This window comes from Emydura macquarii, unplaced genomic scaffold (genome assembly GCF_026122565.2).
Source record: "Emydura macquarii macquarii isolate MOO-44397 ecotype Brisbane River unplaced genomic scaffold, CSIRO-AGI_Emac_v2 contig_3348, whole genome shotgun sequence".
In the NCBI taxonomy this organism is placed as follows: Eukaryota; Metazoa; Chordata; order Testudines; family Chelidae; genus Emydura; species Emydura macquarii.
Window position 1 is genome coordinate 2,303,911 of NW_027133485.1, and position 18,433 is coordinate 2,322,343.

At 46.2% G+C, this 18,433-nt stretch overlaps 2 protein-coding genes across 3 annotated transcripts; both read left to right on the forward strand.

The window, feature by feature from the left end:
• The first annotated feature begins 1,138 nt into the window (after nucleotides 1–1,138).
• Nucleotides 1,139–13,351, forward strand: MRPS15 (mitochondrial ribosomal protein S15). Its single transcript, XM_067533712.1, has 8 exons — nucleotides 1,139–1,327; nucleotides 2,420–2,482; nucleotides 3,014–3,089; nucleotides 6,450–6,498; nucleotides 8,025–8,109; nucleotides 9,801–9,859; nucleotides 11,533–11,724; nucleotides 13,145–13,351. Exons 1-8 carry the CDS (start codon nucleotides 1,204–1,206, stop codon nucleotides 13,262–13,264), a joined length of 768 nt encoding a protein of 255 aa, XP_067389813.1. The 5' UTR covers nucleotides 1,139–1,203; the 3' UTR covers nucleotides 13,265–13,351.
• A 292-nt stretch (nucleotides 13,352–13,643) lies between these two features.
• On the forward strand, nucleotides 13,644–18,351 carry LOC137143921 (cornifelin homolog B-like). 2 transcript variants are annotated; one of them, XM_067534001.1, is made up of 5 exons: nucleotides 13,644–13,859; nucleotides 14,494–14,627; nucleotides 14,942–15,078; nucleotides 17,038–17,152; nucleotides 18,291–18,351. In XM_067534001.1, the coding sequence occupies exons 2-4, from the start codon at nucleotides 14,516–14,518 to the stop codon at nucleotides 17,131–17,133; spliced, it is 345 nt and encodes a 114-aa protein (XP_067390102.1). In that variant the 5' UTR covers nucleotides 13,644–13,859; nucleotides 14,494–14,515; the 3' UTR covers nucleotides 17,134–17,152; nucleotides 18,291–18,351. The 2 variants fall into 2 exon arrangements, with proteins under 2 accessions (XP_067390102.1, XP_067390101.1); XM_067534000.1 differs by having other exon boundaries at nucleotides 13,645–13,859; nucleotides 18,296–18,351.
• Nucleotides 18,352–18,433: the final 82 nt, after the last annotated feature.

The window sequence follows — 18,433 nt, forward strand, 5'->3', positions numbered from 1 at the left end:
ACTGACAGGGAACAAAACAATGGCATGGAACAGGTACTACCATAGAGAATGCCCAGGATGCTGGGGGGAACAATGGGGAGGCTGTTAACTGGGGAATACCCCTGGCCTGGCTCTAACTAGACTGGCAAAGTCGACTCATTCCCAGGCTTAGCCATGCACCAAAGGGGGTACTAGAACCATCAAGATGCTGGCCAAGGAAAGAAGGTGGGTTGTCAGCGGCTACCCAGAAAGCGTCAGGGAGTGCTGACAAGGATGCTGCACCAGTGCAGTCTGCTTCTCCCAGCCCAGACACAGAGGTAGGTGGGCTGAATGGAACTTACTCAAGCTTCCAAGGAAAGACAAAGGTTTCAAGAAAGGAAAATATGCACATAGACCTTTATGTTTTGTATCCTGTGCTATGGGTGCGTTGTAGCTTTGGGTGAATAAATACTGCTTGGTTTGGAAGAAGCGGGTGTGGGGTCACTTTAATCAGCCCACTGGGCCCAGGTGCCCAGAGGCAAAGGGCGGACAAGCGCCGGCAGGCCGGTCACGTTAGCACCAATGGGGAACAAGTGCACCCAGAGCGCCCCACCAAAGCCAGGTGAGTGCTGACACGTCCCCGGAACGCAGGACGTCCCCCGGGGCGTCCAGGCACCACTTGGCAGAGCGCCCAGGCCAGCGGGGTGAAATGCCCACACCGCGCTGATGGGCCGAGCAGCGTGCGTCCCCTGCCAGTCGTACAACCGGGCCTGGGCTGGTGTCAGTGCTGGAGGGGGGCACACCAGCCCGACACAGGCCGGCCGGCCTCCAGCCGCACCCACATCCCGCCGGCCCCAGGCACTGGCCGTGGGACCCAGCCTTCGAGAGAGGGGCAGGCGGCCAGGCCCGTCGCCGTGGGGCGCACGCAAGGGGGGCTGACGGGCCCTGCTCCCCCCGGCAGCGTGCGTCGCGCTGCCCAGCCTGGCCGAGCCACCGTGAGACCAGCCACGGAGCCAAGCCCGGGCAGGCTACGAGCCCAGCCGGGTTAAACCCCCCGAGCCGAGCCGAGCCGAGCCGAGCCGAGCCAGACTAAGGCCAACACAGCCACTCACTCACACTGCCCCCCCCCCCGCCGTCTATCGATTAGCTCGTCTATCGATTAGCTCGGCGGCGGCGATCGACTGGCCGGGTCTGCCAAGATGGCGGCGCCCATCCCAGCCGGCGGCGGGCAGCGCTAGGGCAGGGATGCTGCGGCTGGGCCTCCGCAGGGCGCTGGGCTGCGCCCTCGGCTGCCCTCAGCCCGGCCCCGCCGGGAGCCGCGGGGTCAGCGGGGCCCTGCGCCCGCACGAGACGGGAGCGGGGCGCTCGGGTGAGGCGGCCGGGGAGAAGAGGGGGGGCCGCACGTGGGCGGGGGGAGTGAGGGGAGATGCGGCAGCCGCGGTCTGGGGGCGGTGCCGGGGGGGGCAGGCCGGGGGGGCTCTAGGCCATGGAGCGCTCGAGGGGGGCGAGGGCCGCTGCCGGGCGGAAGGAAGGCGGTGGGGGAAGCGCTGGGAGCCTGGGCCGAGGAGGGGTGCTGGCTCCCGGGGGTGGGGGCAGGCAGGGGCACTTGAAGCCCCGGGGCAGGGGGGACGTGGGGTCCCCGGGTGCAGGGCACAGCGGGGCGGTGTTAAGCTGGGGTCGGTGAGGGCCTGTGGGGCCGGGAGTCTAATGTGTGCGGGAAATACGGGGGCAGTGGCTTCTTAGCCGGCGCCTGGTGCTGGGCACTGTGGTTCCAGACACACACATACACACCACATACACACACACACACACACACACCAGTATTGGTGCCACAGGCTTGGTTACCAGCTATCTTAGGCTCTTCCTGCCTCAACCTCCGCGATAAGCGTCTGTGCCGATACACCGCTGCCTGTCTGCTGTTCAGCCCCACTGCCCCTGGCCTGCCCTGGGGCTTGAGCTGCTCCAAACCGCATGTCATAATCAGCCCATATTTGACCGTGTGGTGGTGACCTGCATGGCCAGGAGGTGACAGGTGCTGGTTAGTAGAGCCAAAGTGTTACTGTGGGGACCTGAGACAGCTGCTTTAAGGGACTGGGGAACTGCTGCACTGAGATGTAGAGTGAGTCGGTGGGGAGTTGCAGGTCCCGTAAAGCTCAGTTATGTACAATATCAGCAGGAGCCTTACTGATTGCCTTCCTTGGCACTCCTGCTGAAGCTGAGTCTCCTCTCTGGATATGCAGCATCCTTGGTTTATGGTGCAATCTTAACATTAGCTTGAAATGTTTTCTCTGATACAAGCCTAGATAGTCACACACAAGCCCGGGGGAGGGTGCTCTAAAAGCAATCTCCCAACACAAACTTCTAATTTACATTACACTGAGTATACTTCATTCCAAATCTCAGAAGCATACAGACGAAAGGTATTTGTGTGTCTAGTTAATCTTTGCTTTCTTCCATTAAGTCTATAGTGCCCTTGTTCAGACAGCCAGAGGTTATGCCAGGCCTGTCAAAAGGAGAAAGCAAGGTATGGTAGAGACTATATTTTGACCATGTTCCCCTGTGTTTTATTCTTAGTATCACTAACATTGTCATGGATTTCACCCTAAAAGTGTTATCAGACAGTTGATTTGGGGGTAGTGTGTTTGATTCATTTAATTCTTGCTGCAGAAATCCTAAAAATAATTTTCAGACAGCAAGCATGCTGGGTTGCTCAGAAATCTTAATTTGACTGTCATTTCTTGAATATACAGGGAATGCTCACTGAAGTCAATGGGAGCATTTGCATTGATCTCAGTGGGTTTGGGTCAGGCCCTAAATCCAGAATACTGTGGCCAGGAAGTGGGACCATATCAACCCCATCTTCCATCACCTGGCTTCTCATCCATCCTCAATTTCAATTCAAAACTGCCTTCTTAGTTTTCCCTTCAGAGTTGAGAGATCCCCTTTTTTCTCTTGAATTCTCTTCCTCTGATCCATTCCCCTTCCAAATTCTCTAGGGTGTGAAACAGGCCTGATTTGTTATACTGTTCCCCACATATTGATCTTTTCTTTGTAGAATTCCCCAGCCATCTGGATGACCTTCCTCCCACCTTGCTGAAGAAAGATTATGCCAATGTCCCAATAATAGATAAGTATGTTGCAGTGTCCAGGGAAGGGGGAATGCTTAATCACTTCAGAAATTTAATTATTAAAGATATCTAACCACAGGAAGTGGTAGTTGTAATACTGCTAACACTTACATAATGCTATACAGTCATTCACTCTGCCGTCTAGCAGAGAACTGCAGAACCATTTTGAAATAATGAGTTGAGTGTCTGAAATTTGCAGAAGTGGCCACTGATTATAAGAGCATAGGGACAAAAGAATGGCTATACTGGGTCAGAGGGACTATGGCCACTCCAGAGGGAATGAACAGAACAGGGTAATTATCAAGTGATCCATCCCTTGTCGTCCAGTCCCAGTTTCTGGTAGTCAGAGACTTAGGGATGCCCAGAGCGTGGGGTTGTCCCTCTGACTCTCTTGGCTAATAGCCATTGATGGACTTATCCTCCGTGAATTTATCTAATCCTTTTTTGAACTTAGTTATGCTTTTGGCCTGCACAGTGTCCCTGGCAATGAGTTCCACAGGTTGACAGTGTGTCATACGAAGAAGTACTTCCTTATGTTTGTTTTAAACCTGTTACCTATTAATTTCATTGGGTGACCCCTAGTTCTTGTGTTAGGTGAAGGGGTAAATAACACATCCCTATTCACTTTCTCCACATCATTCATGATTTTATAGATCTCTATCATATCCCCGCCTCAGTCGTGTCTTTTCTAAACTGAACTGTCCAAGTCTTTTTAATTGCTTCTCATATTGAAGCTGTTCCATACCCAATCATTTTTGTTGCATTTCTCTGTTTCTTTTCCAATTTTAATACATCTTTGCTGAGATGGGGCGACCAGGACTGCACACAATATTCAAGGTGTGGGCCACCGGGCGTACCATGGATTTATGTAGTGACATTATGATATTTTCTGTCTTACTATCTATTCCTTTCCTAATGGTTTCCAACATTGTTAGCTTTTTTGACTGCTGCTGCACATTGAGTGGATGTTTTCAGAGAACTATCCACAGTGACTCCAAGATCTCCTTCTTGAGTGGTAACAGCTAATTTAGACCCCATCATTTTGTGTGCTTAGTTGGAATTGTTTTCTGGTGTGTATTACTTTGCATTTATCAACATTGAATTTCATCTGCCATTTTGTTGCCCAGTCACCTAGTTCTGTGAGATCCCTTTGTAACTCTTTGCAGTCAGCTTTGGACTTAACTATCCGGAGTAATTTTGTATTGTCTGCAAACTTTGTCAACTCACTGTTTACCCTTTTCTCCAGATCATGTATGAATATATTGAACAGCGCTGGTCCCAGTACAAACTCTTGGGAGACACCATTATTTACCTCTCCATTCTGAAAACTGACCATTTATGCCTACACTTTGTTTCTTATCTTTTACCCAGTTACTGATTCAGGAGAGGACCTTCCCTCTTAACCCATGAGAGTTTACTTTGCTTAAGAACTTTTGGTGAGGGACCTTGTCAAAGGCTTTCTGAAAATCTAAGTACACTATATCCACTGGATCACCCTTGTCCACAGTAGAATTCGAATAGATTGGTGAGGCATGATTTCCCTTTACAAAAACCATGTTGAATCTTCCCCAACAAATCGTATTCATCTCTGTGTCTGATAATTCTGTTCTTTACTATAGTTTCAACCAGTTTGCCTGGTACTGAAGTTAGGCTTACCAGAATTACATTAACTATCCTTCAGTCATCTGGCACAGAGGCTGATTTAAGCAATAGGTTACATACCACAGTTAGTAGTTCTGCAATTTCATATTTGAGTTCCTTCAGAACACTTGGGTGAATATCATCTGGTTTTGATGACTTAGTACCGTTTAATTTATCAATATGTTTCCAAAACCACCTCTAATGACACTTCGATCTGGGACAGTTCCTCAGATATGTCACCTAAAAAGAATGGCTCCGGTATGGGAATCTCTCTCACATCCTCTGCAGTGAAGACTGATGCAAAGAATTCATTTAACTTCTCTGCAATAGCCTTGTCTTTCTTGAGTGCTCCTTGAGCACGTCGATCGTCCAGTGGCCCCACTGAATGCAGTCTTCCTGCTTCTGGTGTACTTAAAAAATAACTCCTGTTAGTTTTTGTCTTTTGCTAGCTGTTCTTCAAATTCTTTTTTGGCCTGCCTAATTATACTTTTACAATTGAGTTGCCAGAGTTTATATTGCTTTCTGTTTTCTTCAGTAGGATTTGACTTCCAGTTTTTAAAGGATGCCTTTTTGTCTTTAAGCGCCTCTTTTACTCTGTTGTTTAGCCATGGTGGCATTTGTTTGGTACCATTACTGTCTTTTTTAATTTGAGGTATACATTTAGTTTGAACCTCTGTTGCTGCATTTTTAAATAGTTTCCATGCAGCTTGAAGGTCTTTCACTTTTGTGACTGTTTCTTTTTATTTCCATTTATCCAGCTTTTTCATTTTTGTGTAATTCCCCTTTTTGAAGTTAAAGGCTACTGTGGTGGGTTTGTTTGGTATTTTCTCCTCTACAAGGATGTTAAATTCAATTACATTATGGTTGCTATCACTGAGTGGTTCAGCTACATTCACTTTCTGGACCAGATCCTGTACTCCACTTCAAACTAAATCAAGAATTGCATCTCCCCTTGTGGGTTCAAAACTACCTGCTCCAAGATGCAGTCGTTAATGGTGTCTAGACATTTTTATCTCTGCATCCTGTTCTTATGGATACCTTACTTTCTGGGTGCCCAACTTGAGGTGCCTTCAGGCCTGACTTTCAGAAGTGGTGGGCACCCACAGCTTCCATTGATGAGAGGGATCTGCAGGTGCCTAGTATCTGTAGAAATCAGACAGTGAGGTGTCTGAAGTTGAGTACCCAAAATTAGTGGTCATTTCTGAAATTTAGGCCCAAAGTTTTATGTTCTTAGGCCTCAATCCTGCAACTGCATCTGTGTGTCTGGACTCTCTTGCCCATGTGGAACCCACTGACTTCTGAAGGGACGCTGAACAGATATAGTTTGAAGGATCATGGCCCTTAATATGAATCATTTTTGTCTTTAAATGTTCACTGAAAGCTAATCTTCAGTACCCAGATTGCACATTATTTAGGTTTTGGAAGTATCAGGACTTCATAGTTGATTGAAACATTTCAGTCCTAGTATCCAATTAAAACAAAAATCAACATATTATCTCCACTTTTAGCCATGATTTCTTTTAATTAATGTAAGAAATTATTTGATTTACTTATTACTTTATATTGGCAGAAAGCCTAATCTACTCTATTTTACAGCTCTTGGAAACGCATCGAAATGCTAATCTGTTCTGAAATTCTAAATCAATCTTCAGAATTAAAAACAAAATAAACACATTGCGTGATCTGTTTTGTTGTATAATTTAATCTCTGATCTCCCTACAGAATTGATGATGTAGTGAAAAGAATATTGTCTCTGGAAATGGCAAGCCAGGTTAGTGTCTGCCTGTGTAAATGCTGGAAATTTGGGTGGCAGTGTTTCTGTAAGATCTGCCTATATGCTGAAATTTATTTCATACTTTGCTTCTCCTGGTTTGTTAGTTTTGCCAAGTGACTTCAAACCTGGTGGTAAATAGTTCAAAACACTTCTGAAATTCACCTTAAAAATTATATCATTTATGCTAGTAAAATACATGGATGTGCTATTATTTTTTACATATATTAAAATAAGTGAGAAAATGCTAGAAAAATCACAGAAGGAACCATAGGGCTGTTGAGTGCCAGCAAATGACATCATCTTATTTTAGAAAACGATACACGTTGGTCAAAATTAATTTACAAAGGGGTTTATTACTATTTTTCAAGTGTCCCAAAAATGCTAGGCACATCAAAGACAAGAGAAGGCTTTCACTCCCTTGAGCTGCTTACCATCTAAATTCAAGAATGTACAGCAAGAAAAGGACACATGCAGATAACCTAGAGTTCTCCAACTGCCCTGGGAGAGACTGGGCCAAGGTCCTGAGCCTTTTGGTGCAATCATGGTCCATCCTACAAACTGTTAGATGTCGAAGTGCTGTTCAAATATTAACACCAGGGAAGCGCTAAATATTACTACCCTTGTGAGATGGCCGAATACATACCTTGTGGTTAGGCTTGGAGGAATTTAATTCTTTTTATATAATTTTACAGATAGTGTTGATGTTTGTTTTTAAGCATTTTTTTTCATTTAGTTATGGGAAATTAGGAGGGGGGCAGACGACAATTATTTAACAACTAGACGTTGAGATTCAAAAAGTTAAAGCTTTAAAACACAAATTGTCAACATCACATGTGAAAATATACGAAGTAAATATCCTTAATCAAACTCTAATAAGTTCTCAGGCAGCATTTTTCTTACCTTGCCTATCTGTACATTTCGACTGTTATCAATGGAAGTATTTTTTCATCAGTTTGTGTGGGTGTGTACAGTGAAACTGACGCTTACCGATTTTTACCAATAAAAATCTATCCTTCCAAGGCTAGTCTGGTGTTGCTTAATAGCAAAGCTCTCTGGCTAGTTAAAGAGGGAAACTGCCAGCTTCTGAAGGGGAGAGTCATTCAGTCCTGCTGGGAGGCATATCTCTGGGCATGTCAGTTAAGGCCACAAATGGGTTTGCGTATGAGCAGGCACTTTTCTCACCCAGTCTGTGTGTGTCTTGAAAAAAGGTGTTTCTTGACTTTAGGCCTAAAACTGGTCTTTCTAGTGTTTGCGGCTGAGAACTTCCTAAGTTTCTTCTCTGCTGTACTGTGGTGCTGGCACCATCTCACACTCAGTGGCTGCTTTTCCCAACACTATTTGCTGTCTGATGAAGTTCGTGCATTGAGCAAAGCCATTCATAAAATAGTTGGCTTTTCCCCACGCTTCCTCTGGACATGTTGTGTTGATGTCAGTGCTTTGAGGCAGTGAGGTCTCTTGCATCTAGAACAATCCCAAGTGTAAAAACAAAACTGAAAGCCTTTGTTTTTGTCTGTTGCCCACAGAGGGAGAAGGTGAAGATAAAGACACAGCAGTTGATAGAGAAGGTCAAGAGGGCTCCTAATGACAACGGTTCCTTCGAGGTGCAAAGTAAGTCCAAGAGCCTGCGGGAAACACTCAGTGGAGAACATCCCTTTGCTTCTGGCCAGATGTTTCCCCTATTATTTGATCATGGCTCCTGTGAGAACTACAAGAGCCACCTTTGTGGGAGCACTGGGGAGGTAGGGCATTGGGCGACCCCTGAGGTCTGGGGGTGCTACAAGTGTAACATGCTCATCAACTAGCAAAGGGAGCAGTCTGAACTTCTAACGCCTGCCTGTGGCTGCCACAGAGACATGGATGAGATCTGGGAGGAAGAGTGGGAACCAGGGCCCTGCTGCTCCACAAGAGAAGAGTTCAGTCTGTGGGCTTCATGTAACATTGGGAATGAAGGACTTTCCAAGCTGTGCAATACTGCACAAGACTCGTTGCATTGCACAGTCTGATCTTGTAAAGTCATCTGCTTGATCAATGTCTTCTCTTAAGGGAACCTCTTGTAGCTCTCTGCTTCAGACATCTGGGCTGGGATCTTCTGCAACTGTTGGTGTTACTGCAATTCTTTCACAGTGCTATGTCTCTTCTGGTTTTTTCCTGCATTTCTGCAACTGTGATGTTCCATGTCCATCCGAATGAAGCAATAGTACGGGGAGGGAGTGCATGACAGGAATTGTAGCTTTTGAAAGATCACTGTTTGGTTTGGAAATAAAACCCCTTTCTGTACACATACCAATTGTTTAATGAAACCCCAGAGGATGGGTGCAGAGACCGGAGTCAGGCTGCTGCATGACAAATCATTTGACAGGGTGTAACCTTGTCCAAAATTTTGTGTGGAGACGGGAGAGGTGAATCCCTCCAATCATATGGCCCCGTGTTAAAACTTCACGCTGAATCTGGCAGCCATTGTCACCCATTTCCCCATCTGGAAAAAAGAGATTTTTTCCTCCAGGATGGCGTGAGGTTTAGTCAAACTGCTCTCAGGTGCTAGAAAGTTCACAGTACCATCGTCTCTCCTTCCCACGCTTTCCATTACAAATGTCTGTCCTTCCAGTTATAACGCTGAAGCGACAGTGTGTGGGTTAACCGGTTGCAAGCCATCCACATTGCACAAAGGCAAAGATTGAATTGGGCATGGAAACTGAACTCCTTATCTCTAGAGGCAATTCCTGCAGGCCCAGGCTGAGATATATTGGTAGGAGGCAGTAGGTACTGCCAGTACTGAAATTCATTACCAATTGAAATATATATTGTTAAACAGAGTAGGCTTCTTCCTATTCCTCTGACATTGGAACCAAGTGGAGTGAAGTGAAAATAAAGCCATCAGCAGTTAAGCAGGGCAGCCGGCATTTTGGCTTTAAAGAATGTAAGAACGGCCATACGGGGTCAGACCAATGGTCTATCTAGGCCAGGATCCTGTCTTCCAACAGTGGCGAATGCCAGGTGCTTCAGAGGGAATGAACAGAACAGGTAAATCAGCAAGTGATCCATCCCATTGGTCAGGATCTCAATTGTTACGAAAATCATCTTAATAAATAATAGACAATTTCATAATAATAGTTTTAAAACTGATGTTTAGGTTTTTGGTGTTTAGTTTGGAAGGTTTGTTTTGCATTTTATTTACTAATTCTGTGCAAATACTCTGATCCCCAAAGAGTATCTGCTATAGTGTGTCAGAAGCCTGAAATAGCATCAGTGGCAGAGAATGCATTGCTGCTTTCATGCAATCTCTTCTTTGTCTGTTATAGCTGCTATTTTGACTGCCAAGATTCAAACTTACCAGGAGCACCTTCAGAAACACCCCAAGGTAATTCTCATTAGATATGTAATCTACCAGTTTGAAACCAGCCAAAGAGTCCTGGGCTTTGGTTCAGAATGAGAGGATTTGGATTGTCTCAGGGAATCCTAATTCAGCTTTAAAAACGGCTGTATCTCCTCCCTTCTAAAGCATTGAGGTTACTGGTAGGGTTTGAAGGTGGAGGATTCTGTAGCCAGTAACTCATGTTTCAAGGACTGCTTTGAGTGTTGCTGCACCAGACTGGAAAAACTATGGATCACAGTTGCATTTTCAGAGATTTAAATTTCTCTCTTTTTTTTCTGGAGCAATGAAAGCCACTAACTAGATGCATTTGAATTAACAGTTAAACTAAATCATGCTGCTAGTGCAGATAGGCTTTTCATTTGTTTGTTATTTAACACTTTGCATTTATGTATTTCAGCTAGAAACTCATTCCCTTCTGGCTACAGAACGTTTTTACCAGACAGCATTTATCTCAATGGCACAGTGGCTTAAAATCTAGTCTGTTATCCCAAGGTTCAAAGTCCAAACTTGGATCAGCAGCAAAAATGAGTTTTTGGATAAGTCACCCTTAGGTTCTTGGATTGTACTGCTTGAAAATGTGTTAACAAAATATGCCCCAAAATCGTGCCTCATTTTCTCACATTAAAATTGTTCCCCATTTTTTCTTAAATTTACGGAATTAAAATCTTTGAGGTCTGGTCTATGCTACAGAGTTACGTCGATGCAAGGCAGCTTATATGGAAGTGTCTACACTTAAATTTTGCTCCCACTGACATAATTAAGTCAGTGGAGCAGGGTAATCACTCCACCTCCATGAGCATTAAAGGGTCACGGTTGATGCAGTGTCAGTGTAGACACCGTGTCGCTTATGTCGACTGTTACATGCTTTCAGGAGCCATCCCCAATGCCCCACACTTGACAGTACAATCAGTACAAGTGCTTCTGGTGAGGATGCACACTGCCAACATAAGGAGCAAAGTGTAGACACACACAAGCAATGCAATTACTGCGGTGCTGTATTCCAGTGTAAGTTAGGTCGACTTAATTTTGTAGTGTAGACATGGCCCAAGAAGGTAAGGGTTGTTATACTGGACGGGGATCCAGCTAGACCAATATGCAGCCTGTAGCAGCAGTTGTAAATTGTGTTTCAGCAGAACACAGATACCCTTGAAATGTATTTGGTTGAGTGTGCACGAGTTGTGCGTATAGTGTGGGGAGGGGATGGCTTCTGACTCCTGCAGGAAATTCTTTTGCCCTGAAGCAGGAGATTCCCCTAATAGCATGGTTGAATTATCCAAACTCCTTTGCAAAGGACTGAACCAATAGACCCTGCCAGATCAAACCAGTCCAAAAGGTAGACTCTGTGAAAACACAGCTAAATGCTTCTGTAGGACTTTTGGGACAATAAATGTCAGTGGAAGCAAAGATTTTAGCCAGAAATACTTTTCAGCAGAAACGTTATAAATGAAAAGTAAAAAGCATTGAGTGGAAAATTAGACTTTTCAAATTTTCTTATAAGAATCTGAGGTGCAGGTAATATCCTGCTAAAGAAAACTGTTCTTAAAATATTACTTTAACCTGACTGGGTCCCCTTCAACAATAACCCAGGCTGTTGTGAATTGTTCATTGGAATGGAATTACAGTCTGACTGCAACTAATGAATTTTAAATTCTCTGCAGGACAAAAAAAACCGGCGTCACATGCTAATGACCATGGATCGCCGGAGGAAACTGCTCAGGTACCTGCGTCGCACCCGCTATGATGTCTTTGAGAACACGTGCAAGCAGCTGGGCATCCAGTACACATTCCCGCCACTCTATTACAGGAGAATGACCCGGCGATGGGTTGCTAAGAAGGCTTTCTGCCTCAAGGTATGAAATGGAACTAGCCAGCCAGTGGCGTTCTGTGGATCTCCGGCACCCGGGGGCCAAGCCTGCATTTGCAACCCCCCCGGCCTTAGCTACCTATCCCCCTTCTGGCCTCACACCCCCACACCCAGGGCAGGAGGGGTTCCCGGCTCCCACCACACCAAATGGTGCCACACCCCCAGCTGCCCCGGGGAGGGAGGGTCTGTACCTGCGGAGGAGGACACGTCACTTACCTCCTTCTGCGTGGGGGACTTTCTGGTGCCCCCACTGCCCGCACTTACCTGCCGTGCAGCGCTCACCTCTCCCTGCAGCCTGGCGCCAGTTCGGGCAGGGCGGCCTCACCTCCTAGCCAGAGGGTAGTGGGAGGGGCGGGAGCTCCTCCTGGTCAGCCACATATTCCTCCCCCCCCCCCCCCTCCTCTGGCCTGCCCTGGACTCTGTCCAGCCATCCTTCAGAGCCTTCTGCACTTCCCGTGCATCGTGAAGGGCTGGCCCAGATACGCCCCCATCTCCCATGGGCCGGTCTCCGGAGGCCTGGCTGGTACTTGGAAGCCTGGCCCGTCCGCCCTCCCTCGGTATGCCACTGTAGCCAGCACAGCTCATCATAGTTTCAAGAGGAGCAGCCGGGGGAATTGCTTCCACAGCTAGAGCACAGCAGATCTTCCTGCTTAGAGGCAGAGAGGCTTGGATCTCTAGGCTGAGGTGTTTTGGGAGGGGAGTTTGTGGTTCTATCCTGGATTTAGGGTTTCAAGTTTGACAATCAGTCTGGGATATGATCTGAGTTTGAAAAATTAATGAAAATGTCTGTATAATGAAAGATATGAGCTCTCCAAACAGCTGAATAGAAGATGAGTTAGGAACTGGATGTGCAGGAGTCACTGAGTCAGCTACAAGTGCATCCTGCTTTTTAACTGCCGGAAAGCTTCAGGTTTTGTTGCTGAATTGCTATAAATGAGAGACTCTGCTCTGAATTGCAAACTTGGGACAAAACCACTTCTTCAAAATTTCATTAGAAGAATGAATATGTAGAAGTGAAAGTGTGTAAGTTTCTGTGAATCCTTGAGAAGAGATGTGGGCCTCAACTGTTGACCAGAGCCTAACTCGTGATCTACACTAGTGAGAGCAGAAGCAGAAAACTATTTAAAAAAAATCCTGAAAACTAATACAGTACTTTGGCCCAGCGAAAGATTAGCTGCGTGGAGACAAACATATAAACTGGAACTCTTGTATTTGGAGTCCCAGAAGGTGAGGGCATGCCAGATGCTTTTATTGAGATGTGCCATGTCCCTTCTAAACTTTGATGTTAGAAAAGATCAGTTAAATCCTGTAAGTTCCTGCATGCCTGTGGCCTGATGTTAAAACAGTTTTGAACAGGTGTATACAATCTTCATTCTTCCCTTCCCCGCCCCACCGCACTCCTGCAGGTTTTTAAGGAGGTACAGAAACTGAAAGCACCTGAGCGACTAAAGCAGAGACAAGAATGGCAAGCAAAAGCCAGGGCCGCCAAGAATCAGGCATTGAAAAGTGAAGGGACCCCAGTGTAGCAGCACCCGGAGCAGATCTTACATTCTGTGCCTGCGTGTGAAAAGTAATTTGTCTTTCCAAAACATAATAAATGATTTTGAAAGCTACCATTTCCAGTGTCTTGGTGTGGGAGGAGGGTGTATGTGGGCAGGGGTGTGTGGTGTGTCCTCTGTATCCTGTGTGAGTGATCAAAAAACCTGACTTTGCAATGGAAATACTCAGTGGGTGTAATGAGTGGTTTGAGGCTCTTTAGCAGCTAAAGTCAGGTGTGCTTTCTTGAGCCTTGTCCTCACTGACTGTGCTAAGAAAACTCTACTTTTGGGGGTCCCACCCCATCGTAGGTTGGCGAGTGATCATGTTTTTGACATGAAGAGCCCTCCCTTTTGATAGGCATCTAGCTCTTCTTATCACACTGTGGAGAACTCACGAGCACATATTACGGACACCAAGAGGTTAGCAGAATTCAACCAATGATGTGACATTTGTGTGTAATAAATGAGGGGAGGATCAGTTACAGGAAGTTTAGCCAACTCATATTTTAAACCCCCTGCAAGTTACACTGTGAATACATTTACCCTGCTGGTTCTCTTGAAAGTGAGAAGACAAAGCTTTGAGGTAAGTCGATCTTTTTTCATTTCAAAATGTACATAAATTGTGTGTTAAATTACTCTTCTTTTAATAAACCATTTCTAGTACTCATTAGCTATGTACAGTATGTGCATATGAATTTGTCACACATCCAGAACTTTAAAAGCTGCTCTTTGAGACACATTCTAGCCTTCAGAAGGAATGCTATGTTTACTTATTGTGAATATATCTGTTTTCCCTATGAACCGGCTCATTGAAAAGTGTTCTGATTCATACACCACAGAGCTAGCTGAAAATATTTTACCTTCTATATTTTAATACACAGAGGTTTTTTTTAAAATCCCAGTTTAGTAATTGGGAAATAGTTTCTAGGATAATCTAATACGGCCATGTACGGATATCTGGGGTAAACTAGCACCTGTAGATAACTGACCACAGCTGTAAACTTACAATGAGTCTTATGTGCTGACTTCAGCCAATACAGACTGGCTAAGGTCACTTACCCTTTGTCTCCATTTCCCCTTTTGTAAAATGGAGATAACACTGACTTACTTCACATGAGAATCGGTGGACTAATATTGCTCTTTTGTAAGTGCTTAGGCTTATTGATTCTTTAAGGAGCAAACATGACCTGTAGCTGCACCTTGGGCTTTGTTTGCAGAAGCTGCACTTAGCACTAGACAATGTCCCAGACTGTGATCATCCAGCAACCGGGCTCTGCCACTTGTGCCGTCATGTCCCCGACGGGTGACTGGAGCACCGGGAGGTATCAATGTTGTGCAGACTGTGCCACATGTAAGTACAATACTAGCTGCATTTGTGATGCATTTTTGAGGCAGGCCAGATGATCTCTCATGTAACAGGTCTGCTGAGACTGTTTGAAGTGCACCAAGTACTGGGTGAGCATTTCTGTGAAGATATTAAACACCGGAAAATGGAGAGGGCTGAGACCTGATTTAATGTTAAGGAAGTTGAACAAGTGAAGGACTAGGTGTGCAGGGAGGGAGGAGAAATATAGTTTTATTACTAATGGTTCACAACCCCATGTCGGAAAAACTGAAAGATGAATGACTGATGTTCAGTACACTGTGCATACTCTTGTTTTGAAGGCTGTTTGGGGTTCTTTTGCCCAACACTTCTGGCATGTTACGTGGCAAACAAGTATGGAGAGAACTGCTGCCTTGGCATCACTTTTGGAGGCATGACGGCACTGCGAACTCACATGCGCCTCTCTTACGGCATCCAGGTAGCTTTGGTTTTTGGAAAATTTCACTTCTTGGCATGTGCTGTGTGTTTTTTAGGAATAGTTAAGCTAGATCTGGCTATCAGAGCAGCAGGATTCTATTTAGATTGTGAAATGGACGTAAATGGATAAAGGAAGCACTAACAGCACTGAAAGGGAACTGACAGAGGGTAATCTTTGCTGTGGAGGTGCCTAACATTTTCGGAGAATAAGAACGTATCTGCTGTATAGGATGAAAGCTTATGCCCATAAAGTTCTGCACCCTAGTCTGTTGGTGGGCAAGGCCTGATGTTTCAGAGAAGGCCAACAACCCCACCCCGTTACACAGTTCAACAATTGTACAGTGCGGTACATGGGAAGGAGAGATTCCCTCCTGATCCCTGTGATGATTATCTTGCACCCTGATTATTGAGATTTTATTACCCTTTTCTCCCCATAGATACCTGGATAACTTCAAATGTTATTGCTTGCCACATAATCCTGCTACAGTATTTGCCTTCCTGTGGGCAGTGATTTCCATGGCCCACCACATGCTTTGTGATGTCATTTGTTCTGTCAATTCCTGTCAGTTGTTCCAAAATTGTCCACCACTTGATCAATTGAATTCCCACCCCTTGCCTTGTTTTTCAAGATAAATAGCTGAATTCTATACCCATAGTGGGGAAATGCTTCCTATGTTAAAGACCTCTCTGATCACATTAGCTGACTCAACCTACTGGAACCTCCTTTATATTTAATGGTTTAACCAAATGAGAGAATCAGAGGTGTTAGACATACATAAATCCTGTTAGTACATCTGCTTGGCGGAGATTAAGGTTTCAGTTTGTAGAACTAAATTGATTATGAAACAACACACTTCATCCAGGTTTGGACCAGCTGCTTAATCATTTTAACTCCTTTGCTAGGAACTTTGATAGAGAGTGATGTGAAAATCCCTGACTTTTGAACAGATCTTAATATCTGCTGTTAATTCCTTACTCCCACACTTGCATAACAGAACAAGCTAATTTGTGTAGGTTTTGCAACAGCACAAATAACTGATCCCAGTGGAGAGGGACATGCAGATCTCTTTTTCAACACTACAATTTCTCTTTCTCTAGCAAATCGTTACATTACAAAACACTTTATTACTTTGCTGAGGAAGTGGAGAGAGGTCCTGTGGCTGGAAACAGTAGTATGGTCTCTCCCTGAATTGAGGGCTGCAGTTAGAACTGTTGAGCCTCAGCTCTGGTATGCAGCCCAAACTGCTTCCCCTTTGCATTGTCAGACAAGAAATACACAAGGGGCACCTCAGAAAATAATACGTTTCCATCCAGGCTCTTAAAATAACAGTACTAGAATCCATGTCTGACTGTAGAGTAATATACAGTAGTGAGGAATGCAGCTGTCCTTTTTTCAGTTCTGGTCTCACTGAGGAAGCCACAGATGGGGGGGAGGGAGGGTTGGTGCTATCTTTGATTAACAAATGTAAGTAAGTCTGTTAGGGAACTGGGTGAGAACTGGCCTGTGGAGCCTCTCGTCTCCAAGTCACTGGATGAAAATTGTCAAGGTTGTTCATTATCAAAAGTTATTAAAGTCTGACAGCACTTTGCCCTAGATGTGAAGTGAGTTAGTGGTCACAATCCAGCTCCTATTGGCCATCAGCCTCTTGACAAACTGCTCAAGTGGCTCGTAGCTGGGAAAAGTGTGTCCAGTCCAGTTGGAGCAAGTCTATACCTGGTACAATAATTAGGTTATGTCAGTGTTTGTTTGTTTTTTAAATCTGAAGCAAACCCAGTATTCTGAGGAATAGATATATATTATTCAGACAAGGCCTTGCCCAGGGGAAGTAGATGCTTATATATATAAAATTCCTACCTGCAGTACACAACACAAATCTGTGACCATTTCTAATCAACAACACAGAATCTGGATTTAGGATATGGTCGATGATAATCCTCTCATTTTGCCTGGCTTACCCAGGGAACTGTCTGCAACGACGTGCTGGCGATGTGCTTTTGTGGCCCTTGTGAGGTATGCAGAATGGCTCGTGAAATGAACATCCGCAGTCCGCACTAAAGGTGAAGAGCTCTGTGAGGTGGGTGAAATCGCAGACGCTCCATTGCCCTTGTTCACTCGGGAAGTGACTTCAACTTTTGCAGGACTGCCCACAAGTTCTCACTCTGTGGTTTAAGGCCCTGACCCCTCAGTGCTGTTGGGTGGAGTGTTTCCATTAGAGCAGTGGTCCTCAACCTTTTAAGTAGCAAGTACCCCCTAACTTCTGAAAATGTTAATAAGTACCCAATGCTCAATTTTCCACAGGATTTTATGTTTACAAACTAATGTGAGCCATATGTTGGAAGACGGGCTGAGTATATAAGGCCATGATACGACAGATGTCAGATCTAGTGTGGATAGGGTACCACCTTTACACCAGGGGTGTGCAACTCAAGTATGTACCTGGGCTAGAGGTGATATTGGCCAAAGCTAGGAGGCACTGAGCAACATGCCAATGCTGGGGAACATAAAGCGCTGTGCCGAATTTTTTGCCATAGATTTGAGAGGAGGAAGGGGTGCGAGAGAGAAACAGGAAAAGAGGGTAACTGGTGAAATCTGGGGCTGTCATAGCTGTCAATTTCACGCTCAGCTAGAGCCCTGAAATTGACAAGTTTTCTGGGCACTGGGCTTTGAGCCAGGGAGGGGGGCTGTCACCTGGGCAAGTTGCAGGCGCTGCTGCCCACCTCCCAGCTGGGAGCTGAGACTGGGCTGGAAGCGGGGGCTGCCGCCCACCTCCCCCAGAAGCCGGGGGCTACTGCCCGCCTCCCCTTCACTGTTTTTCCCCGGGTACCCCCTGCCTGTGCAGGTCCCTGTACCACAGGCTGAGAAACTGCACGTTACAGGATGTGGCTGTGGGATTAGAGGTAGCTAGCCGGGTGTCTGCTGGTGGCTGATAAACCTGCTGGAGGGGCGGGCTGGGTGTATGCGGCTCAGCTCTGGGGGAGGGTCTGCAGTAGCTGAGATGGACGGGGGGGGTAAGGAGGGCCTGCACTGCAGTAGTGGGGGGGGGCTGGGGAGGGAGAAGAGGAGTGGGCAGTACTTGAATGGAATGGGGGATGGGAGGGCATATGGGGGGATGATGGGGGCGGGGGAAGAGGGGCTGAGGCTGGGGGGAGGGGCTGTGGGGCGGGGGAAGAGGGGGTGCCCCCCGCCCTAACTCGTGCCCGTTTGCCTTGCAGGCCAGGCCCGGCCCGGCCCGAGGCGGCCCCGGCGGCTGCTCCCAATAAAGCTCTTCCCACAGCCTGGAGCCGCGTCGTCTGTGCACGGGGGCGTGGGGGGAGGGTGGCTGCTGGGGGGAGGGTCCCACGGGGATTCCTGTCGG

Excerpts from the sequence above, each read along its gene's own strand:
- LOC137143921 (XM_067534001.1), top strand. The coding sequence starts at position 14,516 with ATGTCCCAGACTGTGATCATCCAGCAACCGGGCTCTGCCACTTGTGCC. Across the intron at positions 14,628-14,941 it reads TTGTGCAGACTGTGCCACAT|GCTGTTTGGGGTTCTTTTGC; the intron begins GTAAGTACAATA and ends CTTGTTTTGAAG. Across the intron at positions 15,079-17,037 it reads GCCTCTCTTACGGCATCCAG|GGAACTGTCTGCAACGACGT; the intron begins GTAGCTTTGGTT and ends TGGCTTACCCAG.
- MRPS15 (XM_067533712.1), top strand. The coding sequence starts at position 1,204 with ATGCTGCGGCTGGGCCTCCGCAGGGCGCTGGGCTGCGCCCTCGGCTGC. Across the intron at positions 8,110-9,800 it reads CGGTTCCTTCGAGGTGCAAA|CTGCTATTTTGACTGCCAAG; the intron begins GTAAGTCCAAGA and ends TGTCTGTTATAG. Across the intron at positions 11,725-13,144 it reads AGAAGGCTTTCTGCCTCAAG|GTTTTTAAGGAGGTACAGAA; the intron begins GTATGAAATGGA and ends GCACTCCTGCAG.